General features: G+C 48.7%; 1 protein-coding gene across 5 annotated transcripts in view; it reads left to right on the top strand.

Moving 5' to 3' along the window:
• The window catches only part of LOC120894460, a 145,180-nt gene that overhangs the window by 116,870 nt on the left and 7,286 nt on the right, over positions 1-21,024 (top strand). For all 5 annotated transcript variants that reach the window (XM_040297054.1, XM_040297057.1, XM_040297055.1 and 2 more), the window contains 4 exons: positions 7,264-7,421; positions 17,204-17,276; positions 20,356-20,523; positions 20,610-20,808. In XM_040297054.1, the coding sequence (XP_040152988.1) occupies positions 7,264-7,421; positions 17,204-17,276; positions 20,356-20,523; positions 20,610-20,808 (598 nt within the window). The remainder of the gene's footprint in view (positions 1-7,263; positions 7,422-17,203; positions 17,277-20,355; positions 20,524-20,609; positions 20,809-21,024) is intronic.

Raw genomic sequence — 21,024 nt, forward strand, 5'->3', positions numbered from 1 at the left:
TTTCCTTCACGCCTAGCCTAAAGGATCATAAGGAGGTGTTAAAAATCGAACATCATTAAAGGAGATTCGTTTCGAAGTCCATCGGGGATTGCTGGGGTCGGACGGAGCTGGCCGTTGCGTCCTGAAGGAGGGCTTGAAGATTAAACCTGACATGACACTTTGCATTCATAAACGCTGTGTGCCTCGGATTGGCTTTACGGTGCACGGTGCAAATTGCAATCCCCTGCCGGAACAGTAATCATGTGAAGCGTGTGCGCGCGTTTTTCATCTCGATCACCTGCGGGGCACAATGGAGACAGCATTTAGAAGCAGCAGGACATAATGGAGCGGGTGAATGGTGCAAATTCTATCCTTCACTTTCCGTTCCACTCTCGTTTCGATTTCAATTTGTCGAGTGAAATGAGCTTTTTCTGACACGCTTGTTTTGCTACCTTTGCAGTTGCAGGCAGGCGGTTGTGTACTGCAGGCCCCTTACGTTGTCTCGTCCAAACTCATTTCCGCAACATAATTCCATGCTCACTGTTTTACCACCCCCCCGCTTCGATGGGGCAACTGTGTGGAGCCACACAGTAAAACAAAACAACTGCCCGCAGAGGCTTTCTTATCACACTGCGCTGGGAGGTTGAGGGTTTTGCGAACTGTAATTATTTTATGTAGACCTCTGGACGTGGTGCGGTGGTAAACCTGTTGCTGCTGCCGCCAGTGCTACTGTTTCACAGAGAGTGGTGGAAAGAAACAATCAAAAGCGCTGAATCTATTGCAAAGACAGCGCGCAGCGCATTGTTCATACTCTCTGAGCCATTGCATTGCGTTGCGTTTGCGTTGCTGCCGTCCGGCGGTTGCGTATGATTTGTACCGCGAATTGTGCACGCTATCGCTATCGCAGGGGGGGGGGGGGGGCTTTCAGAGCTTTGTTTACCCAAAAACCCCCTCTTGGAGTCGAACATAATTTTTCATCACTTCATTAGCATAATTTTTGGTGCGAGTTGGAGTGTAAAATTGCAAATCAGTTGTGGTAGCTGCGCGAAATGGCTGCAATTTTTCCTTTGCCTTCCCCCGGTGTGAGTTGAAACGGGCGTATTATCAATCATGTTGGAAGCTGTCCTACTTTTCGGATGACGATGGAGGGTAGCTTTTAAGCACGTGAATTGCTATGCCAATTAAAACTGGTATGATTTTATTACGGTGTTGTTACTTTTGTGGCAAATTTTGTGGGTCGTGTCTAGGATACCCGTGAAGGCCGCTCGAAAAAATGCTGTTGAAACATGTTTCCCATTGACATTTCATATTGAATCCTTGACTGCAAACGCTCCCAACAACGTATGCTTTGTGCTTTTGCATATGAAAGAGGAAAAAATGGACGAACGACAAGTGATCTTAGCTTCAGCGCCCAACAAGCCGTTGCCCAAAATAGATCACCAATTGAACATAAGCTCCATTCGTCGCACATTCCACAACAGCTTGACAGTTCGATTGGCCAGGGCGCACCAAGCCATCGTCGTCCGTTCAAGGACACAGTTCCCTTCCCAGTGAAAACTCGCCCTTCGACCCCCTCCGTTGTGCGGGGTTCTCGATCGCTGAGTCACTCCAGGCTGCCTGGTGGAATGGTGGCGCTAGCATAATATTTATGAAACCGAACCTTAAGCTCCACTCCACTCCGCAACTTCACTCTGCATGGTGGCACGCTTTGTAACCCCAGCGGGAGTATAATGCAGCACACAAATGCATTTGCAACGCAAACGACTGGCGCTTAATGTAGTCTTGTATTGAGCACGAGCGCGCGCTCCTTTGCAGCACCATAAAGCACACGCATAACGGTTTGACTTACTAGATGACGGAGTGCACGTGTCCACATGCGCACTAACTAAACCCTCCCCCCGAAGCCCCAGGCCGAGCTCTGGCCCGTACGGAAGGAATTTATGACGGATCCGGCTCGGAGAAGGAGTGACCATAAGAGGAGGGGTAAATTTGAGGCAATTTAATCTGATTTATAGACCACACCGAACTGAAGTGTCCCAAGGTCCTCGATATGGCTCCATCACAACCACCGTTAGGGGTCCTCGATCGATCATGCTGCAGAGGAGCGTTTTTACGTGTCAAGACAGCACAAAGCTCATGGCACATGGTCGCCCGTTTGAACCTAATAATTACGCGTGCCAACGCATTTCCAGCTGTATGTGTCTGTTACGAATGGGGCACACATAATGTGGCCCATGCGCTGTTTTTCCAGGGTGCAGTTGACGCCGAAGGACGTCGCTCCTGCTGGGGGCAGAAAATCACGCCTCAGACCTTGAGCGGCGACGATCCTCGGAGGGTGCTGTATGCGCACCACATGGGGGAGTCGGCGTCAAGCCCAGCAATTGGAGGGTGGAAGAATAATACATCACCCAGTTGGCCCAATCAAACCCTCAGCCACCCTAATGCTGACATTAACGACGCCATCGGCTGCTTTGATTCGTTTCCGTTTCGCGGATTTATTACCAGATCGATTTATTTCGATCATCGTCCACCCCGAAGGTTGGACCTTGGTATACGTGTGTCACACTTTCGTCATTGGTCAGTACGATATGGGCGACTAAATTAATCCGGTAACGGTTTCGACCCGACAGTTGTCTTTTGCTTCAGTTCAAAGTCGTTCCAGCAATTTCAACAAACACCACCCAACCCACCCCAGTGACGCCGGATGGTCAAGGACGCGCGGCCGATTTGCGAGACTAAATCCATGAAAATACCTCGCCCTGTTTTGGATGGGGTGTTTTTCCTTCTGCTCACTTCGGAGGCCTTACATTTCCTTCCCAAATTAGACCACTACACATACTCTGGTGCACAAGGTGTGACCAGATCGAAACGTTCTCATTTGCGGAATGGTTGAGTTACAGTTCGTTCTCTTCCTTTCGATTGCGGATCAGCTACGAAACATAAAATGAGACCTTCCGCCTACCCGTGGGGAGGGTGTGGTACTGAAGGTCTCGACCGTGGCGAAGGGGCTTTTATTTGTTTGGGTTTAGATTTTTAACGTTCGATTTTTCAATTAGTGACTGCTGCGTGCGGTAGTCAAGCCAAAACTCACCTTGTGGCGGTTAAGGTGAATGGAAAATTGGTTTTCTTTTTGGTGCGTGTTATTTCATGCGTCAACCGCGGGAGGTACTTGCGAGGTTGGTACGAATCAATACAGATTAACGGTATTAAAAGCAATCGGTAAGCATGTTGGAATTTGTTGGCTTGTGGGAAAGGAAACAGTGACCTTTTTCTTCGCCCAAAAAAGCATTTAAGATTAAATCCATAGCTCAACATATCCAACCTCCCTTACAGCAGTGGCTTGATCCATTAATCAACATCACACGACGGTACGGGATTTGGATACCAATTTGGTCGTGTGTATATTTTAATTTCCAACATTCAACAGGGCGTAACTCCCGAGTAACTCTTTAATGTCCTGCGAAGAAGGTGATTGACATTTATGGCGCTGCCTACCCGCCCCGTTCTCGCATACATTCTACCGCAAAGAGATCAACAATACTCGACGGGCAAAACGGGCGCTTGAAGCAGCTCACACTATCTCATGCCCGCCTTTTGCTGGTGTGTAACAAATTTATTTGGCTTATTATCTTCCCTTACTTATCGCTCACTTGGGGCAGGACCTCCTCATCGATGGGGCAGCAGAGAAAGAAGCAACAACTCAAACCTCTCTTGTTTGGACCTCTCCGAAGCTTTATTATAATGATTTTCGCCCTTTTCGCTGTTGTTATTATTTTGATAACACTCGTCGTAAAGACTTTTTTTACTTTTTTGCGTGCCTTTCGTGAGTGCATGTGTGTCTCCTCATTACCGAACCGAACGTGGGGTTTAAAACAGCGCTCGAAATAATGGTGATCGTAAAAGATATACCCTCACAAAAGGGGAAATGCATTTTGTCGTCCAGCGCACTGAGTGCATAAAGATGATGACGGCGATCTTGCTCCGGCAAGTGCATCTAATCACCCTAGAGGTGAAATTTTGTTTGCTTTAAAGTTTACTTGCAATAAATGTGTATTTACCGAATGACTTTGGCTTGAATTTGTTGCGCCATAACTGTTTTAAAACTTGCATATAAGTTGGCAACATGTTTTAATGCATCTCCATCTGACTTGAGATTCACAGATTGACCGCTACGGCGTAATGACAGTGTTCAGTGCATCGTCCTCTTTATACGAATAATTTGTTAATAATGATTCACCTTCACTGTCTGTCCGGGTGCCATTTAGCGAAAGCCTTTTTTTCCTACACCACGGAACCCATTTTCATCCCTTTTGTGTGAGAGTGAGAGAGCAAAAAGGTCGCGTACTTTGCACTGCACGCGTTCATTGACACGGCGACAAAACGAGCCATGAAATTAAAGGATTCTGTGGTGCATTTTCACTTTCCGGGTCTTTTGCTTTTTTGTGTGTGTGCATCCTGTGCCAAGCGTTACACAAGCGATGAGCAAATACTCTCCACTCATCCTCAAATGGTATGCCCGGGCAGACGAGCAAGTAAATACACATTATATTGATACGCTTTTTTATTTTTATGATGGCCCTTTTGAAGGCACAGCTGTAACCTGTGTGTTGCTCGTTGCACTGCACGCTTTTTTGTGCAACCTTCGCAGGACCACATACCTCGTCAACCAGCCGTGGACGAAACGACGAACCCGATAATCACGATAATAAGTTCAAAATTGAATATAATATCAAATAAAGAGCGCAAGAGCGAGCGGAGCTGGTTTCGTCTTGCTGCGCTTGGCGATCTTGCCGAGCCGATCGTAAAGCGAAAGTAAAACTAACGATGAAATAACAGACCGTTTTGAGGCGGTACGATAAACTGAAAAGGAATTTGCTTATGTGAACCTGTGGACGGGATGTTCTTAAAAGGAAAGGGTCCGCAGGTCTGATGCATAATAATAGTACTTTGCGTACCTCGGAGTTGCGTTCTTTTAACTGCACAAAAACGCAATAAAAATATCGATTTTTCAGCTTACTTTACTGTCTCTTGGCAATATTTTCACAACTTTATATTAGCACGCAACTGTCCGACACCTTCCGGACAATTCAGTTCGATGCGGTAAATTAAAATAAATTCCCATTCAGGCGCGATAAAACGCGCATCGTGTGCCGCCAAACGATATTGTAACATTAAGTCATCTTCGGCACGAAAAATGTGTTGCGAAAACCCCTTCGGCGCTGTTCCTGTGCAATCCATTTAGCAAATGACGCCAATAAAAAGCGGAACAGGCGTCTATTAAACCACACAACGGCACACCATCACCGAAACACCGTTGTTGCAGCACCGTTCCGGATGAGATTCTAACGACCACGATCACCGACAACGGCTTACAATCGGCAGCAAGGGACTGTAGGGTGGTGATGATGCTAAGCCTCCTGCTCCTCTCCCTGAGATGATCCGATTACAAAATGCACTCGCATTATCACTTCACCCCAGCAGTGCCCAGAAGGGGTTTTTTGTCAGTTACGAGCCGCGGTAATGCTCTTCTTGTTTTCCTTGTGCAATGGGCACAGATTCTTTCGCTGAACTCAAGCCCGCCAACGAGCGAGAGAAGATGTCTGAAAAGGATTATCTTTCAACCCACACAGACACACACACACACATGTAGAACCATTCCCTAAGGGAGTGTAAGGTTATCTTTCTCGCGTGCCCTAGCTGGGTCCAACTTCTGCACTTCTGCAGGCCCGTTCAACGTGTTGAGAAGACATTTGAGTTCGGTGTTTGGCGCCGGTCGATTTCGTAAAGCACAAAAGTGTCGGCTTTGGAACGCCACAAAAAAAAAGGACCAGCCGTAACAATAAATTGTAACTGCCGCACATAGTAGCCCCCCCGCTCTCGGCCTCGCTCTCGCTCGTCAAGATTTCTCAAGCGCATTCAAAACGATTGCAAATATGATTCTCCACCGCGCCCTCTCTGTGGCTCTCGCGCACCCTCACGCATTGCAAGACTTCTCCGGCCTGTGGAACATTCTAAGCTCACTCCATCTCCAACTGTAGGGCAGGGTAGAACTCCCGGAGGGGAGGGGGCAAGCAAGAAACCCCAATCGCCGACACCGCGCTGCCAGATAGCGCACACACACACCCCGGGTGTGTGTGAGAGGTTCACAGTGAAGTGAACGTACGCCAGCTGATTCGCACAGAACCGACACCCGCCGACCGACGTACCGTACTTCGTGTACGACATTAGCCAACCCTCGCCCGCGACCGAACAGTTGAACTAGTTCCGAGCTAGTAGTGCGATAGTGAAGGGAAGATAAAAATTAGATCGGTTCGGCTACAATGCTGCCGCGGCAGGCGATGGTTGTTTTTTTCTCTTTGCCACCTTCTTTGCGCAACGCGCCTGCCCGCCGATACCCAATTGGCAGGCGATTAGATAGGGGGCGCCCCGACCGATACACTGGCGCGAATGTACGAAAAATCGTGTACTAGCTCCATCGCCGCCAACATTGACGCGCGATCGTGTGCGAAATGTGCGAACACGGTGCGAGCGCGCGCGCGCGCGTTTTTTGCTGCCCGACCGGGTGATGTGTGTTTCGAGATCGATTTGAAAGGTAGACAAAATGGTACACCATTAGCATAGATACTGTTAGCGCTGACATCGATAACGATGCTGAAACGGAGGTGATCGTGTTTGGATTTTTTTTTTCTTCCGAATCTTCTTTGAAGCACTTTAAAAGAGGTTGAGCAAGGCGCCGCTTCATCGTTGCAGGAAGATGCATTTGGTCGTAACAATCACAACAAAGCGAACTTTGGCTTGGTACACTGGTACCTTTTTATGTCATTAATTTATTTCGTGCTGTCTGGCCAGCACCGACATATACCGCTCTTGTAACCTTGCTGGTAATTGGACTTACCGTAGATATCGTTCATTGTCCGGCCTCGAAGATGCATCTGCACGTGTGCTCCGGCGGAAGATGATGAATGTCCCTTTCTGATGGCCACCACATTCTGACTGCATGCGTATGATAAATTTCGAGCCTTCTGCCAACCCAGACGGCACAGAGTGCCTCATTTTGACAGTTGCTGTCCGTTCGCTGAGTCCTACCGATCAATCGATCGATACGATTCCACTCAAGACAGCTTGGGAAAGGGCGCTGCTCTGCCGCTGCTCTGCAATGAACCTTCGAAAGATCGTCACGGTCACTTGATGAAGAAATTAATCACTATCAATCGACTGTAACCTTTCTTCTGTTTGCTGTTCTGTTCTCACAACTCAATTTCTCATTTCACTCCATTTTTGCAGGAACATATTCAGGAAGTGCTGGACAAATGGACACAGATCGACGACGAGATCTGGGCCAAAGTGATCGTCTTCGAGCGAAACCGGCGTGTGGCCAAAGCGTACGCCCGTGCACCGGTTCTGACGATTAACGGCTCCGATGATGGATTCGATGGCATGAGGTAAGCAACGATTCTACGCGCTCAGCTTTATTGCACACTCTGCTGGTGGAGGGCGGAGAGTACACTCCATTAAGTAACGCCGAATGGGGAAAATGAGTTTAGAAAGGAGAACTAGGGAATTCATTTCAAATGTCCATAAATCGATCCCAATTTGGGAGTTCTTTTTTTAAAACAAGATTATCTAAACGATTTCATTACGCCGTGATTTGATCTCTGTGTAATCGTTCCGCTGAAAATGCTTTCATTGTTAGTCGCTTGCATAATTCAAAAATTGTTTGTGCGGAAAGTTCATCACAATGTCTCGTTGTCACTGTTACAGTTCCCATAGAACTGATTTCAATAATGCATTATATCACACCGGTGCAGCTTGATCGCATAAAAATGTTTATTTTCTATTTCTTGCCACCGTAACAACTGCCTCAAAATAAACTCGTGCTGATCTCTTATCACATCTTGTCTCTTATCGCCCACCGTTCCTCGCCTGTTCGGCTGTTGAACTCTTTCGTCCTTGGCTCGGTGAAAATACGCGCAATTGGATACGATCGATTGTTTTACCTCCCTTGTTATGCGCTGCAGTTTGTGGTCTAATCGCGCAAAAGTGCTCCATTACCTTCAGACCGACCCGGTCCCCCCCCCTCCCAGGCGCCTCAGGCGGAAAGTGAAAGTCGAAATTTTCAAACCGAACCGAACGAGCTCTGGAGCTTGGAGTTCGGTTTAGAAAATGAAAACATCGGGCTGCCTCCACGGGGCCCAATCCACCCACCCCGAGCGTGGGTTTGAGGCTCACATTCATATGCTCGCACGAAACATACGCGACTAATGGACGATAAATGGAAGAGAGCACTAATAAAACGGCTGCCAACAGGAAGGGGTAGCCGTATAAAAAAAAAAACACAATAATAACACTGTCTGCAAAGAGTCAACCCGTGAGCACCCACCAGAAGAGTGTACGCATTGCGCATTACGCGAAGTTGCACTTTCACGCGGGACACGCGGTAGTTTGTTTTTGATTTTGGGTTTAGTTTTTGCCCCACCTTCCGGCATCGGGTGGAACGGCCTCGACCAGCCGGGCTGGCAGGGGATTTTGGCGGGCAGTAATTGGATAAAGTTAAACGACTCCATACACGCATACCGCCAACCCGTCCCGTTAGTCCGCGGCGCTGCGAGCATAAAACTTTTCATTTCTTTCATGACGCGCGCTCTTGCGTTTTTATTGTGCACAGCGCGAGCAGAAGCTCACTGGCTACGCGGCTAGTCCGTATTGATCGCTTTATGGATCGTGTTTCGTTAAGGCGAGCTTCTTCTTCTTCTTCTGCGCTTTCGCATCGTTCATCTAATGCAACCGACAGCCTTATGTAAGGAGGGTAAAGAAGTGCATTCGACATGCGTGTATGATGCGTGGCAGACGGGGCAGAACGGAGCGCCCGACAGCTCGCTTGTTTGTGCTCCCACGTGAAAATTGGTTGCCTCTTTTTTCCACTAAAGAGTATCCATCATTCGTTCCGTCCGGTACAAATCATTTCAATCCACTGTTATGATCGCGTTAGAAAACCGGACGTACGATGAGCTCATTTGGGAGATTAAATGTAGCCGAAATTAAACGGGTTTTATGGTTGTGGGGGTTTTTTCCTACTTCTTCTAATGCGTCCCATGATGTGGGCTGAATTATAGACTGGAAAGTCGTAATTAATTTTGTCAGGCGATTTAAGTATTGTTTTGTAATCGATTAGTCCATAAATGGGAAAATCAAAGTTAAATCTGACGTTTTGATTTCTTGCTAACAGAACACTTAAATATAAATCTAAATCAGCTTTAAACCAGCTCGATGGAATATTAAATAGTGTAAGGTCACTAAGCAGTCACTAAGGTTCAAAATGTCCAGCGACAAACCTATCATTCGCCGATCCTCCATATTCTACCGTTAGCTGCTCGGCCGTTCTCTTCTCGCAAGACACGCGGCAATAATTATTACGCCCCTACTCATGCACTGTTATGAGTGACTTAGCTGACCTCACCTCAGTTGCCATTGTGTTTACGTCTAATTGACAACGGCCGCCACCGACTCCTATCGAAGCTCCGACTCCAACAAACGCCATCGCCCCCGTCGGGTCTAATGATGTCGCGTGAAACATATCGCTCCCAAACCATCGGCCATTGCCGAACGCGCACGGCCCCCGGCATGCAACGAAAACTCATCAACCTGACCCCCCCGACTACCAAAGCGGGAGATGAAGACGCCCTCGCTGCTCACTGAGCCATATAAGAGCCCAAACCTCCACCCGGGTACACGGGTACGCGTGCTAGAATGCCGTGCGATCGTTGCATAAAACGGTCTTAGCCCGTTGCTTCTTCGGCCAAGAACTCGAACACACAGAATCCGCGGGCCCTTCGTGCACGCTTCCGAATGCAATCAATCTTGTCTTGCGTGTGTGTGTGTGTGTTATATCTTCCAAGGTTGGTATGTGTGTCCCGATGGCTGGTGGCAGAAGGCTCCGAGAGCAGCGTTCCACCGAGCTGACCAAGCAGGTCGACCGGACGACAGCTGTTAATTTGCTATTGTTTTTTAGCGATCGCCATCACCACCAGAGAGGCGAAGTCGTTGTTTTGTGTGTTGTGTGGACTAGGAGGGTGTTTCTTGTGTTGTGTTAAGGAACCCGCTAGCGGACGGTTCTAGCGGGCAACGTCACCCAAACGTCAAGATTTCTATCGTGTAGGTTCGCGCACGTCCCTACTGGAACGCGACCCGCTGGGGCAAACGCTAGTTAGGGAGGTTAAGCAACAATAAAACGACAAACAGCACTATGAGCACTAACGAGAGCCTCGGGATGTGGCGTACCGGCTCTCATGCTAAGTGCCACCACGTCACGCCATCTATTGTCAAATGTTTGAAGCTGGCTGACGTTTGCGTTCGTTAGTCCGTTAGTTGCTTCCTCGTTCTCGAAGGGCAACGTGCAGCAATGAGCTCTTTTTTCTGAGCCCAAAGAGAACCACCCTTCCATGCAGCCTGTGCTCTGTAATTTTAAAAGCCCGCTCGATCATGAAATTCGATCTCTACCCTCTCCGGTGCAGCAGCATGCAAGTGAAGAAGCAAAAAATCAATTATCCTACCGAACGCGGTCCATCACAGTGCATCATCCCATCAATTCGTCATCGTGCCATTGCCATTATCGTTCGACCGACGTCATATTATCAGTTTTTGGCAGCACAGATAGCAAGATTGATTACCATTTCCCCTTTAGGCTGCACAAATTGTTGGGTTTTCGAGTATGAGTGCTTCTTCAAAAATCAATTTACATCCTCCAAGGATGCAGGAAATTGATTTGGGCGTGTGCAGCCCTGCTTGGACGTTGCAACAATGGGCACCGTTCGCTGTGGATGTGTTGATGAGTAGTGTCTTTTAGTTATCTCTCGTTATGAAAGATCATTTCCCTACCAGGGCTACTGGTCTTTCACCTGAACACTCTAGCACACACTGGAATGTCAATGAGAGAAGTTTGAGTATTGCCAAGCAGCCAAGAATGCTAACTAACCTCGATCGGGCTTCACGCAAATGCAAACTACGCAAAAGCCATCGTCCATTCCACCGACCGAAAGGATCGTGGTACAGGGGAGTGGGACAACCTTCCATCGTCCATTCGCTAACCATAAGCTCAGAACCACACCTTGCTATGGCCCCGTGTACAGATTTATGTGCAAAAGTGTTTTTTCGAACATTCCGCTCGTACATACACACACATACCCGGTAGCGATCGGGCACTACGAGAACCAGGGTGCTCGCTGAGAGTTGCTCTGGTGTCTTGTGTACGCGACAGCAGAGGCCGCAACAGCAAGAACCAGGAAGCACATTGCGCCAGCAGGCCTTTTGTGTTTGCGTTCATTTCTTTGGCTTGATGTTTTGATTTCCCCGTCCTGATTCTCCTCTCTCTCTCTCTCTCTCTCTCCCTCTCTGGGGACCCCTTTTGGTGGTTCGTTTTGTTGGCCACATTGGCCCGATCTCGATTCCAGTGTCGATTAATGTGCCGTTAGTAATATGTAAGAGACCGTCATCGGCCACAAATTGTGTTCGTCTAACGTTAGGAACGCGCGTGCCTTCAGGAGTTCATCACTCCACACGCTCGGCCCATTATGATAAACGACTAATATGGGGGGAGGCTTTTTTCCTTAAAAAGGGGAGAATGCATTTGCATGGCTAAAGGGTGTGGTGCACGAAAGCGTATCATGTGTAACGGCTCATAATGACGGTAAAGGTGTACCGATCTTGACACAAATACTGTGCTGTGCTCTTGCTCGGACCGCACTGAGCATTAGAAACTGACGACTTGGTCCAATGTCCAGAAATTGGCAATGTTCCTAGCTAGTCAAATTAACAGCAGGACCCATGTTTATGACATTCGAGATAACGCAAGCGCTAGAACTCCATCAATCATTTGCTTCAAGACAACTTCAACATTCCCACGATGGGGAGAAACAAAACGCTGTTCTGTTTCGTACGACAACATTGCCAAATCCTTCGACTGTCACATAAGAACACGTCCCGGAACTGCCGCTTAACCACAGCGACATGTCACCCTGTGTGGAAATATTGCTGTCATGAGCAAACGGTGATTCTTCTCTTCTTTTTTATGCGACGATGATGTCACATACCTTTGTGGCTGCGCGCACCACAAATCAAACTCGTCCGATTGCCGGTTAGCGCGTCGATGTCGTCCACCAAGACAGCATGCGCGGACAGTAGCGTTTCCTTAGGCCGCAAGCGCAGCGAAGGTCAAACACGCTTTTGGTGGTTTGACATTTTTGGAGCCTTAGGCGGGGTCCGCTCTTTTTGGATCATCGTCGGACAATAGGGAGGCTGTGTCGCCGATCCTGCCCATCTGGCACCACCCGAAATGATTAGTGTATTGTACGCACGCACAACGAGCACGCTGCCGGAAGTGTCGTAGTCTATTTGCCTAATTGCAATTGTATCGTCGCGAGACGCGTCTCAGAATCGCCGAAATGTCGTGGGAACTTCAGTGGTAGTGGAGACGGTTTGGACAGGAGTGTTGGAACGACTTCGACAAGGCGTTTGCGGACAGCAGATCAAGGGCGTAGCTGTTTTATTGTGAGCGCGATGTTAGAAGTCTGTTTGGGTGGTAAACAGAATACTTTGGGGTGTTGTTCCATAAGCGGAAGAGAGCTCCACGTCCTAGGCATGATAATTACAAGATGCCATTGATGTGCTGCAAACGTTTCCCACAAACACAGGAAGTCGCGTAAAATCGTGCTAACACAATATTTGGACATTTCGCAAAGTGATGGAAGCGCCCATGCCAATATCTGCATATCGTCAGCTGTACGGACGACGCCGACTACTGCAGCTGCTGTGCTTTGACGCAAGCGGAAGCGCCCCACGGAACGTGTACCTACCGATCTCCATGCTCTGCCTGTGCCTGTGAGATCGTAATGGCTGGAGATCCATTTCTGATTACGCTCGACCTGCTACTGATGCGTTTCGTTTCGGGTTCAAAGTTTCCTCTTTTTATGAGCTTTTGGGGCGAGGGCGCTGGTCCACTGGTGTAGCCCATTAGGGTGAAGAATGGACGCAACGCCGGATGTGTGTGGACATTGCTCGCGCGTGAGAGGGCGGATTATTTCCTTTCGTCAGTGGTCGCAAACGCAACGCGCCCGCCACCCTGTGTCTTGCAGCAGCAGCAGCATGAGGAGGGAGTGTGACTGTGTTTTGCTGCCGTTTCTCGCTGCAAGGTCGTCCAGTTTTTTTTTTATATAGGAGTTTAATTTTTTCCCCCTCTTTGCTTTTCTACCGCGGTCACCTTCTGTGTTGTCCTCCGCGCCTTTACCAGGAGGTAGTCATTATTATTCGCTTATGGCGTGGTTGTGGCGTTGGTCTTCCAGTTTTAAAAACATTCGCCCATTATAGAGCGCTTGTACGCCCAAGGGGTAGGAGGATGCAGTGTAGAAGGAGGGATGGAGGGTGGGGTGTTCAAAACCAGAAACTGGCCTGTGAAACAATCGAACCGAGAGAGAGACAAAACGGATGGCGATTGGGTTTGTCGACCACGATCGCGACGGCACACGATCGAGAGATGCTGTGAAGGCGATGAAGGGGTTGCACGGAGCCGAACCAGCACACCACTACCCCTCATCACCTGGCATGTGATCGTTTGCTCTGGCGATTCCTTCGCCCAACCGTAAAAAGTTGCAAGTAATGGTTGTGCGTTTTTTAATCGACCGCATTAAACGAGAGCAAAATGGCTGTGTAAAAGTGCGAAAGAGATCGATCACGGATATCGGTCGCGTGGAGAGCAACTATCTTTTAGTAGCTTTAGTAGTGGCCGCGTTATGGCCTGAGGTAGTCTGAAGTCAGGGCGGGGGGTTCCTTTTGCCCGCCGTCCGACAACGCCCTGTTTCATTAGTTATTCAGATATTCTGAAACCTACATTGTTATGGTTTGCATTTGCATAGGACCTACCAATGAGTTAGAGAGTTAGAGTTTTGAACAACAAAAATTAAGAATGTTTATTATTCATCACGAAAAGCCATAGTTCAAACACAATTTGAGGATTAAAAAAAACTACCCAATCATTCCTAAGACACATTTGATTGTCATATTCCAGACATTGACAAGAGCCATAAGGCATTTTGTGCCACCCTAATGTCACTGTAGAACTGATAATTTTAATGATCTACGTATCAATTACACATCTACACCCCAGTGAAGAATGTGTCGATAAATGAATGGCAATGAAGGGAAGGTCCATCCTACATGCGACGACCGATTAGAGGCACTGGTATGCTAATGTATTAATTAGACTATCGCTGGAGCACACCCACCGCGTGACGCCTGTAATAAAATGGGGCAGACATTGTTAAATAGCAACGGAGGTCAGACGGCGCTCACGATCGATTATCATGGCTGAGAGCACGAGAAAACTGATAGAACTATATGAGACTGAAGTTAGCTTGAGAATTCGCCAGACACTTCTAAGGATATGGAAATATCGGCTTTTGATTGTTAGTTTGTATGACTTCTTGAGCAAAATTAAATCATCCCCAATGTTCTTTGTCTATTAATTAATGCTGAGATACAACGGTCATACCTTCAGGTTCAGGTTCAGGTGGCCCCACAACTCAGAACAAGGATCTGTAGAACCAAGAATTCAATATCTTCCAATTCGTATCTTTTCCCTCTCTCGATCCTCTGTCGGTCAGTAGAAATTAGAAATGTAAATATTGGTTAAAAACATTCACCTCCGGAAACTCCCGAGACGTACGATTCGTTGATTACTTACTACCGTTCTTTAGCGCATTGGCTTTCGGAGATATATCTTCCGCGGGGACGGACCGATCACCGTTACCATTTGGCGTCGAGTGCAGTTCTAGTGTTCTAGCGATTCTGCATAATTCCCCTGACCAAGAACGCCAGATTCGTTCAGACATGGGCATTGGGCACCGAACGCGACAGTGCGACACGGTTTGTCCATTTCTGGTTCTGGTTCTATGCACTTCCCGATCGCTACTTCCGATGGGCCGCTGACCGATGGCCACCGGACAGTGTACTGGACGGTCAAATATTGAAATCACTTTGGCATCACAGAGCCTCCTTTTCCGTTACGTTTGGTTTGGCTTCTTGTTAACATACCGTTGGAAGATCTAGCCAGCAAGAATGTCCGTTCGTTGCGGTGGGTTGAGCACTCTTTGACTCATTAGCACACTTGTTAGCGATGATAAGCCGAGGGATTGCCTCGGGGAATGGGACAGTACTGGGGTGCAATTGTAGCCATGCGAATCGCGTTGCATAATTTAGATAAATGTCCAAGACATCGAGCACGGGCATCGTCCCCGGCTAAGAGCTGGCTTTGGTAATTTCAAATGCACATCCTGTAACGGTTCACTCGGTGGAAGGATCTTTGGACTAGCTAGCGGTTTTTCTTTTTTTCCATTCCTGCAGCTCCAACCAACTTCCCAAGCCATTCCCAAGAACCTTCGTATTCTTTGTCTGCTGGAGTATTCTTCCCATAAATTACTGTGTGCAATAGAATGCCGCCTATCGAAGCATTGCACAGTACGGCGCTTGCTGCAATGGCTCAACCACACCATCCCTTCTATTTTTTATTTTTGCGCAACGCATCGCGGGCCCGACAACACGGCCTGCCAATTTGTTCCAAATGTCAGCGCGTCGCGAAATCCATGTTCCGAAAATCGGCGTGCTTTTGGCCATGGGGGGGGGATCATTGAGTGTCCCCGCGCGCGCATCACTCTCCCATCACTCGCTCGTCGAATGCGCAGATGAACTAAATGGAACCAATTCTACCCCCAGTGCCTTCGGAAAATATATGGGCCGGTGGGGCAGCTTGGTTCTCCCGGCTTGCTGTGCAATTATTGGCCTGTGTATGCACTTTGGGTTTCATTTTTGCTCCGTTAGCTCCACATAGCGAGGTGTGCAAAATTTCGCAGCTCTCGAGGGGATCAGCAGCAGACCCAAAAGAAGGTGGTGTAGTAGACCACATCGTAGCTCCGGGCTACAACACTCCCAACGCGCTATTGAGAGCTCTCCGATCGTCAACGCCTACCAATGTGGTGCCATTAGAAGTGTGTCGGGCCTAGCCCAACACAACACTCTTCCCGTCCGTTCCGAACCAAACCGGTGGTTGCGATCTCATTCGTCCCAATTCTGTCGAAATGTGGTCCATAATGCAGCAGTGGCACATAGTGTACACACACACACACACACAGTACAGCAATCGACCAGGGGAAGAAAAAGATCAGTCCCTTTGCGGTTGTGGTCGATCGAGAAGCTTATTAGCTACACCTTTTTGCCATGTGCGGTGCATATACGACTAAAACAGTCTTTGTCGTGTGGTGTGGTGCTGCGTGTTGTACTCATTCTCTGCCCTCCACTGCGCTCACTGTCTGCGGTTTTAAAGTCCAAGCGCCCAACCCATTCACAATTGCAACCCATTTGGCAGGAAAGAGCTCGCAATACTGCACAAAAAAGGCACGAGCGGTTTCAGCTCACATTCGTCTATTCGGCTTTTGGGGGGACTTGGTGTGGTGGTGAAAGTGAAATTTCAAACCTCCTCCTCCTCCCCTGCCGAAACAAGAACGCGCGCCCGCGCCCTCACCCGCTGGACTGTATTTTGTCAGCCTTCCGCGCGCGCGCGTGGACGATGTCGTAACGGGCTCGCTCGTGTCCATTCGCAATGATTCATGTTTGCCATTCTAAGACCTCGTGCACTGAAGCACTGAAACCTCATGACCATAGCCCTCCGTTCGGTCGAAATGGGAAATAAAAACTACCAACAGTAAATAATGAAACTGGACCAACGGGGTGCAGACTGAGCGTGGTAGACTTTAAGCTAGGCCGGGGCGACAAACTACAACCACACAAAATAAGGAGGTGGAAGCTGAAACACTCGCACATTGCACAATCGGAGCGGAGTGTAGCACGAGCCATATAGGACTTGGCCGAGCTTGGGCCCTTTTATTAGCGGTTGGGATTTCACTTTTCTTGTGGGGACGCCCTTGCTGCTGTGCTGTGCAGTGCGAGGGAAGGCATTAAAAGCCAGCCTATTGTGTTGCATTGGCCAATCGAGCTGCTCCAATAATTTCGTAGACATGAACAAACACTTCGCGATGAATTGTCACATCATGAACCCATTTGTCACGTGGTTGTCTAACAATCCGCCTCACACACAGACACACACACACGCCAACTCATCACGATATTTGTGTATACCCCATTCCACTAATCGAAACCTCGTTTCATTCCTCTCTCATTCTAGGATTGGCCTTTGCGGATTTGACAACCCGATGCGCGATCACAAAACCGAAGAAGTCAAGCGACATGTCGGACAGGTAAGACAGACACGCCGAAAGCACAATTTGGATCATCGATGGGCTCCCCCGAAAAAATAACGTTTTGAATATCAAGGTGAAGCACGGCGAAAGGAACATCGCGCCAATCCTTCGAGGACTAGCTGGACGGTTGGTGATTTGATGAAATCTTGCTCGCAGGGGGGGGGGGGTGCCCCTAAATATGCCCCCGAATAATGACTACTCCTGAAGCGCCTCAAGCCAACAACCAATTCGAACCTAGGCTCCGGGGAAGGTTGGCTCATCTTCAGCAACTTCCGATCATCGCTTCATCAAGCTGGGGGCCCCCCAATAAAGATCATCAAAGAACGATCACGACGTTCGCAACGATTGAGAGAGCGCAACCGATGATGTGGTCCACGGATAGATCATCTTCTGGGCTCGCGCAGCACATCTGCTCTGCACACCATCCCACTGTGCTGAAAGTGAAAAGATCATTCGATGATCTTTTACGAAATATCAAGGCTACCGATGTTGCTCCGGATATGCGAACAAAGGGAAGAAGCTGCCTGTCTGTTGGGAGATAATTTCTGCTCGCTCGCTAGCTTCACGCGTGATCAGCTTTCTTTGCCGCCCATCGACCTGCCCGGCAGAAGGTCAAATGGCAGGCCCGGGCCGATAGCCGTCGATCGGGTCTCGGGTCAGTTCCGGCATTCTTCATCTTTTGCCCTGATATTGGATCCGGACCGTTCACGCGAAAGGGCAACGCAGGCGTGTGTAGTACGCGCGCTGATCGATTTATAGCTGCCGCTGTGTGCCGGCCGGAGCTTTGTTGGTACAACCTTTTGCACCCTTGGGTGTAATTTTGTAGCCTAGGAAAGAACATATTAAATCACGTCCCGTGAAACCGGAGCGAAAGAAGCAATTTCCCCAGTGCTCCTTCCGGTGTTATTTGCTTTTGACACGATAATGTTTATTTACTTGTAGCGCCCAACATCAGCATCGTTACAATTTACGATAATGAAAGGTTCGATACCGTTGGATTCTCGAGGGGAAGATCTCTAAATGTTGAAAATATTTGGACATGGTAGCTAAATTAATTTGGTTTGCATAATCCCTCAAACTCCCTCGCGGCTTATTCTTTGTGCTAAAAGTTCATAAAACTCCACAGATGCTTCCATCAGGGTGGTCACGTATTTATGATCTTTAGGGCTCTCTGGGAACAGAAATACCAACGCAACGTGATTCATCCGGTTGGTTGGGATACTTCAGCCGCAGCGAACAGATATGGCCGTTTTATGGGCAGTTGGGTGGTTTCGCATTAATGTTATACAAAATATGGTAAACACCGTGTTGTTCACGCTTGTTAAAGACCGCACGAGACAAGCGTACAGCATTAAAAGCTTACCATCGCGTCTCCCGTCCGCGCCTCGACATTGTTTCCCAACAAATGAGCCCCTGGCGCAAAGAGTGCGCTAAGGGACAATCTTGTACTCATCTGCTCAGTGAAGCTGGCGCTTCTTCAAAGCATTAACCTCCTCCGGTGACGACCCCGCCGGTCACCGTCACCGAGCAAAGAAGCCATAAAACAACACCGCACGCCACTCGAAAGAGAATGGAGAGTCGCAGCAATTTATGCGAACCTCTCGGATGAACGGTCATCGATCATTCCGGAAGCGCTACTCCCCTTCCCTAGCTTGAGCATCATCTCGGCATAGCCCTCCCGCTCATACTCAGCACCAGCGACGACCCTTTTTAACGAACCTCCCAACCCTGAAGCCTCAGCCATATGTTTTGGGGATGGTGTTGTGTTGCCACAGTATACACACAGAACCAGAACGCGTACACTTTCGTTTCGCCTCCGGCTTGCCTGGAAGATGGCAAAACTGTGCGGAGAGAAACTGGTTCAGCGAGGAGCGAGCAAATCGTGATGAACTTGTTCGGCGACACTTACCACCTCTAGCACAGCGGGGAAGCCTTTCGTAGAATGGTATCCTTCAGCGGGATGATCGCGACGAATGCCAACAGGCCGGTCGGTGGCGGTGCGCACACGGGCGCGTGCGTGTGTGAAGAAGCAACGGCAACCAAGGTCGACAATTGATATTTAGCCGCGATCCCGCCGTCACAGAACTTTACTTTCAGGTTCCGTTTCGCTCGTCCGTTCGAATCGATCGATCGATCGGTAACGTATGTGTAAACACTCATGACGATTTTTAGTACGCGCTTTTGTGCTTCATTATGCTGTCTGTCGAAGTGCACGGATGAAAGGCAAGGTTGAGGATGTAATTCTTGAAGTTTGGCTGTGGTGCAGTCAGTACAAATAGGCGACGCACCCGTCGGTTCTTGCAGCCTAGTCCTCGCCCCCCCCTTGTGGAATAGAATGAATGTGAATGTGATTGATGATTGACGGGAAATCGGGACGGGATCTTCTAGGCTTCTGCTACTGAGCTACTCCCCGTTCAATGGATATCGGGTTTAAACGATCTTGTACCATTAATCACGTGTGTGTGTGTATCAGCGGGAGTCATCTAGTGGTGTTCTACATGACGCATTTCACACACACACACAAAAGGGTGTAAAATTTGTATAAATCTTGTCATACATGCAACGAGAAAGGGGTTGCCTGAGAACCACGAAACAACAATTCCAGGCGAGACGGAAACGCATAAAGATGATTGCGCTCTTCCTGGTTCAAGTAATTTGACGCCTTATCCCTTTGGAGCACGCAAAAATGCCGCCGTCGTCCGTAGAAGGAAACCTGCCACGCTCTGCCGGCATAGTGGCGTATAATTGGAGTAATGCATTCCTGCCACGGCAAGGAGCGGTGTGTGAGTGGAGAGCTCCGTATGCTGATCAATGACACTGGGACATCGCGTCAGGTTCTGCCATTACCGTCATCTCAAGATGCAGATGTACGACGACGATGACGACGACGATGTGTTCGTTCTATTCCACCCCATAGAGGAATGATTTCAAGTGCAATTTACTTTCAACGATCAATTATAATGTCCTCCCCCCGTTTCGTTCCTTATTCGCTCTACCAGATGTGCACACCTTCTCTGACAAATCTCTGAGATCCGGGTTCTGACGCCTTCTTTCCTTTGCACGCACGTTTTTGCAGGGCGTCAAGATCAAGATGGACGACGCGGGCAACATTCTCATCAGACGCTACTCAAAGAGCAACGTGTACGTGAAGAGCACGGCCAACCAGCCGAACGAGGAGACGGCCATCGGGGCGGACATTCTGAAGCTGCCCGGCCAGGCTATCGAGAGTGAAAAGATTGTAAAGGTAGAGTGCAGCGAGGCAGCATCCTCATAGCGAAAGGATTTCCCTACTGACCTGTTTTACACGTCTTTTTCGTTCCCCTCTTGCAGCTGTTTGACATGAAGAAGTTCCAGTCGAACGTGAACCGTGAGCTGCGCCGTGCCTATCCGGATCGCAGACGGCTCGAGACGCAGTGCCTGTCGGCGATCGCGTTCGTCAAGTCGGAGAACGACATCCTCGATTGCCCGATGTGGGTACTGATCATCAATGTGGTTGCAATGGATATGCTGAAGAGTAAACTACCTCCCGGTAAGTCACCTACCCGCTTTCGCACCAACAAACACAGACACAAACACACACACTATCATCCAATACAGCACGTTGATTGACGAAATTATGACTGTTTGATTTGACATTTGAGGCACCTCTCGCGGGAGGTGTGTTGTGTTAGCTTTCAAAGAACATCACCAGGCAAGGAGCGAGCATAAGAATTGTTTTGTGGCGCTCATTTCACAAAATTGGAAT

Source organism: Anopheles arabiensis, chromosome 2 (assembly GCF_016920715.1).
Source record: "Anopheles arabiensis isolate DONGOLA chromosome 2, AaraD3, whole genome shotgun sequence".
Lineage (NCBI taxonomy): Eukaryota > Metazoa > Arthropoda > Insecta > Diptera > Culicidae > Anopheles > Anopheles arabiensis.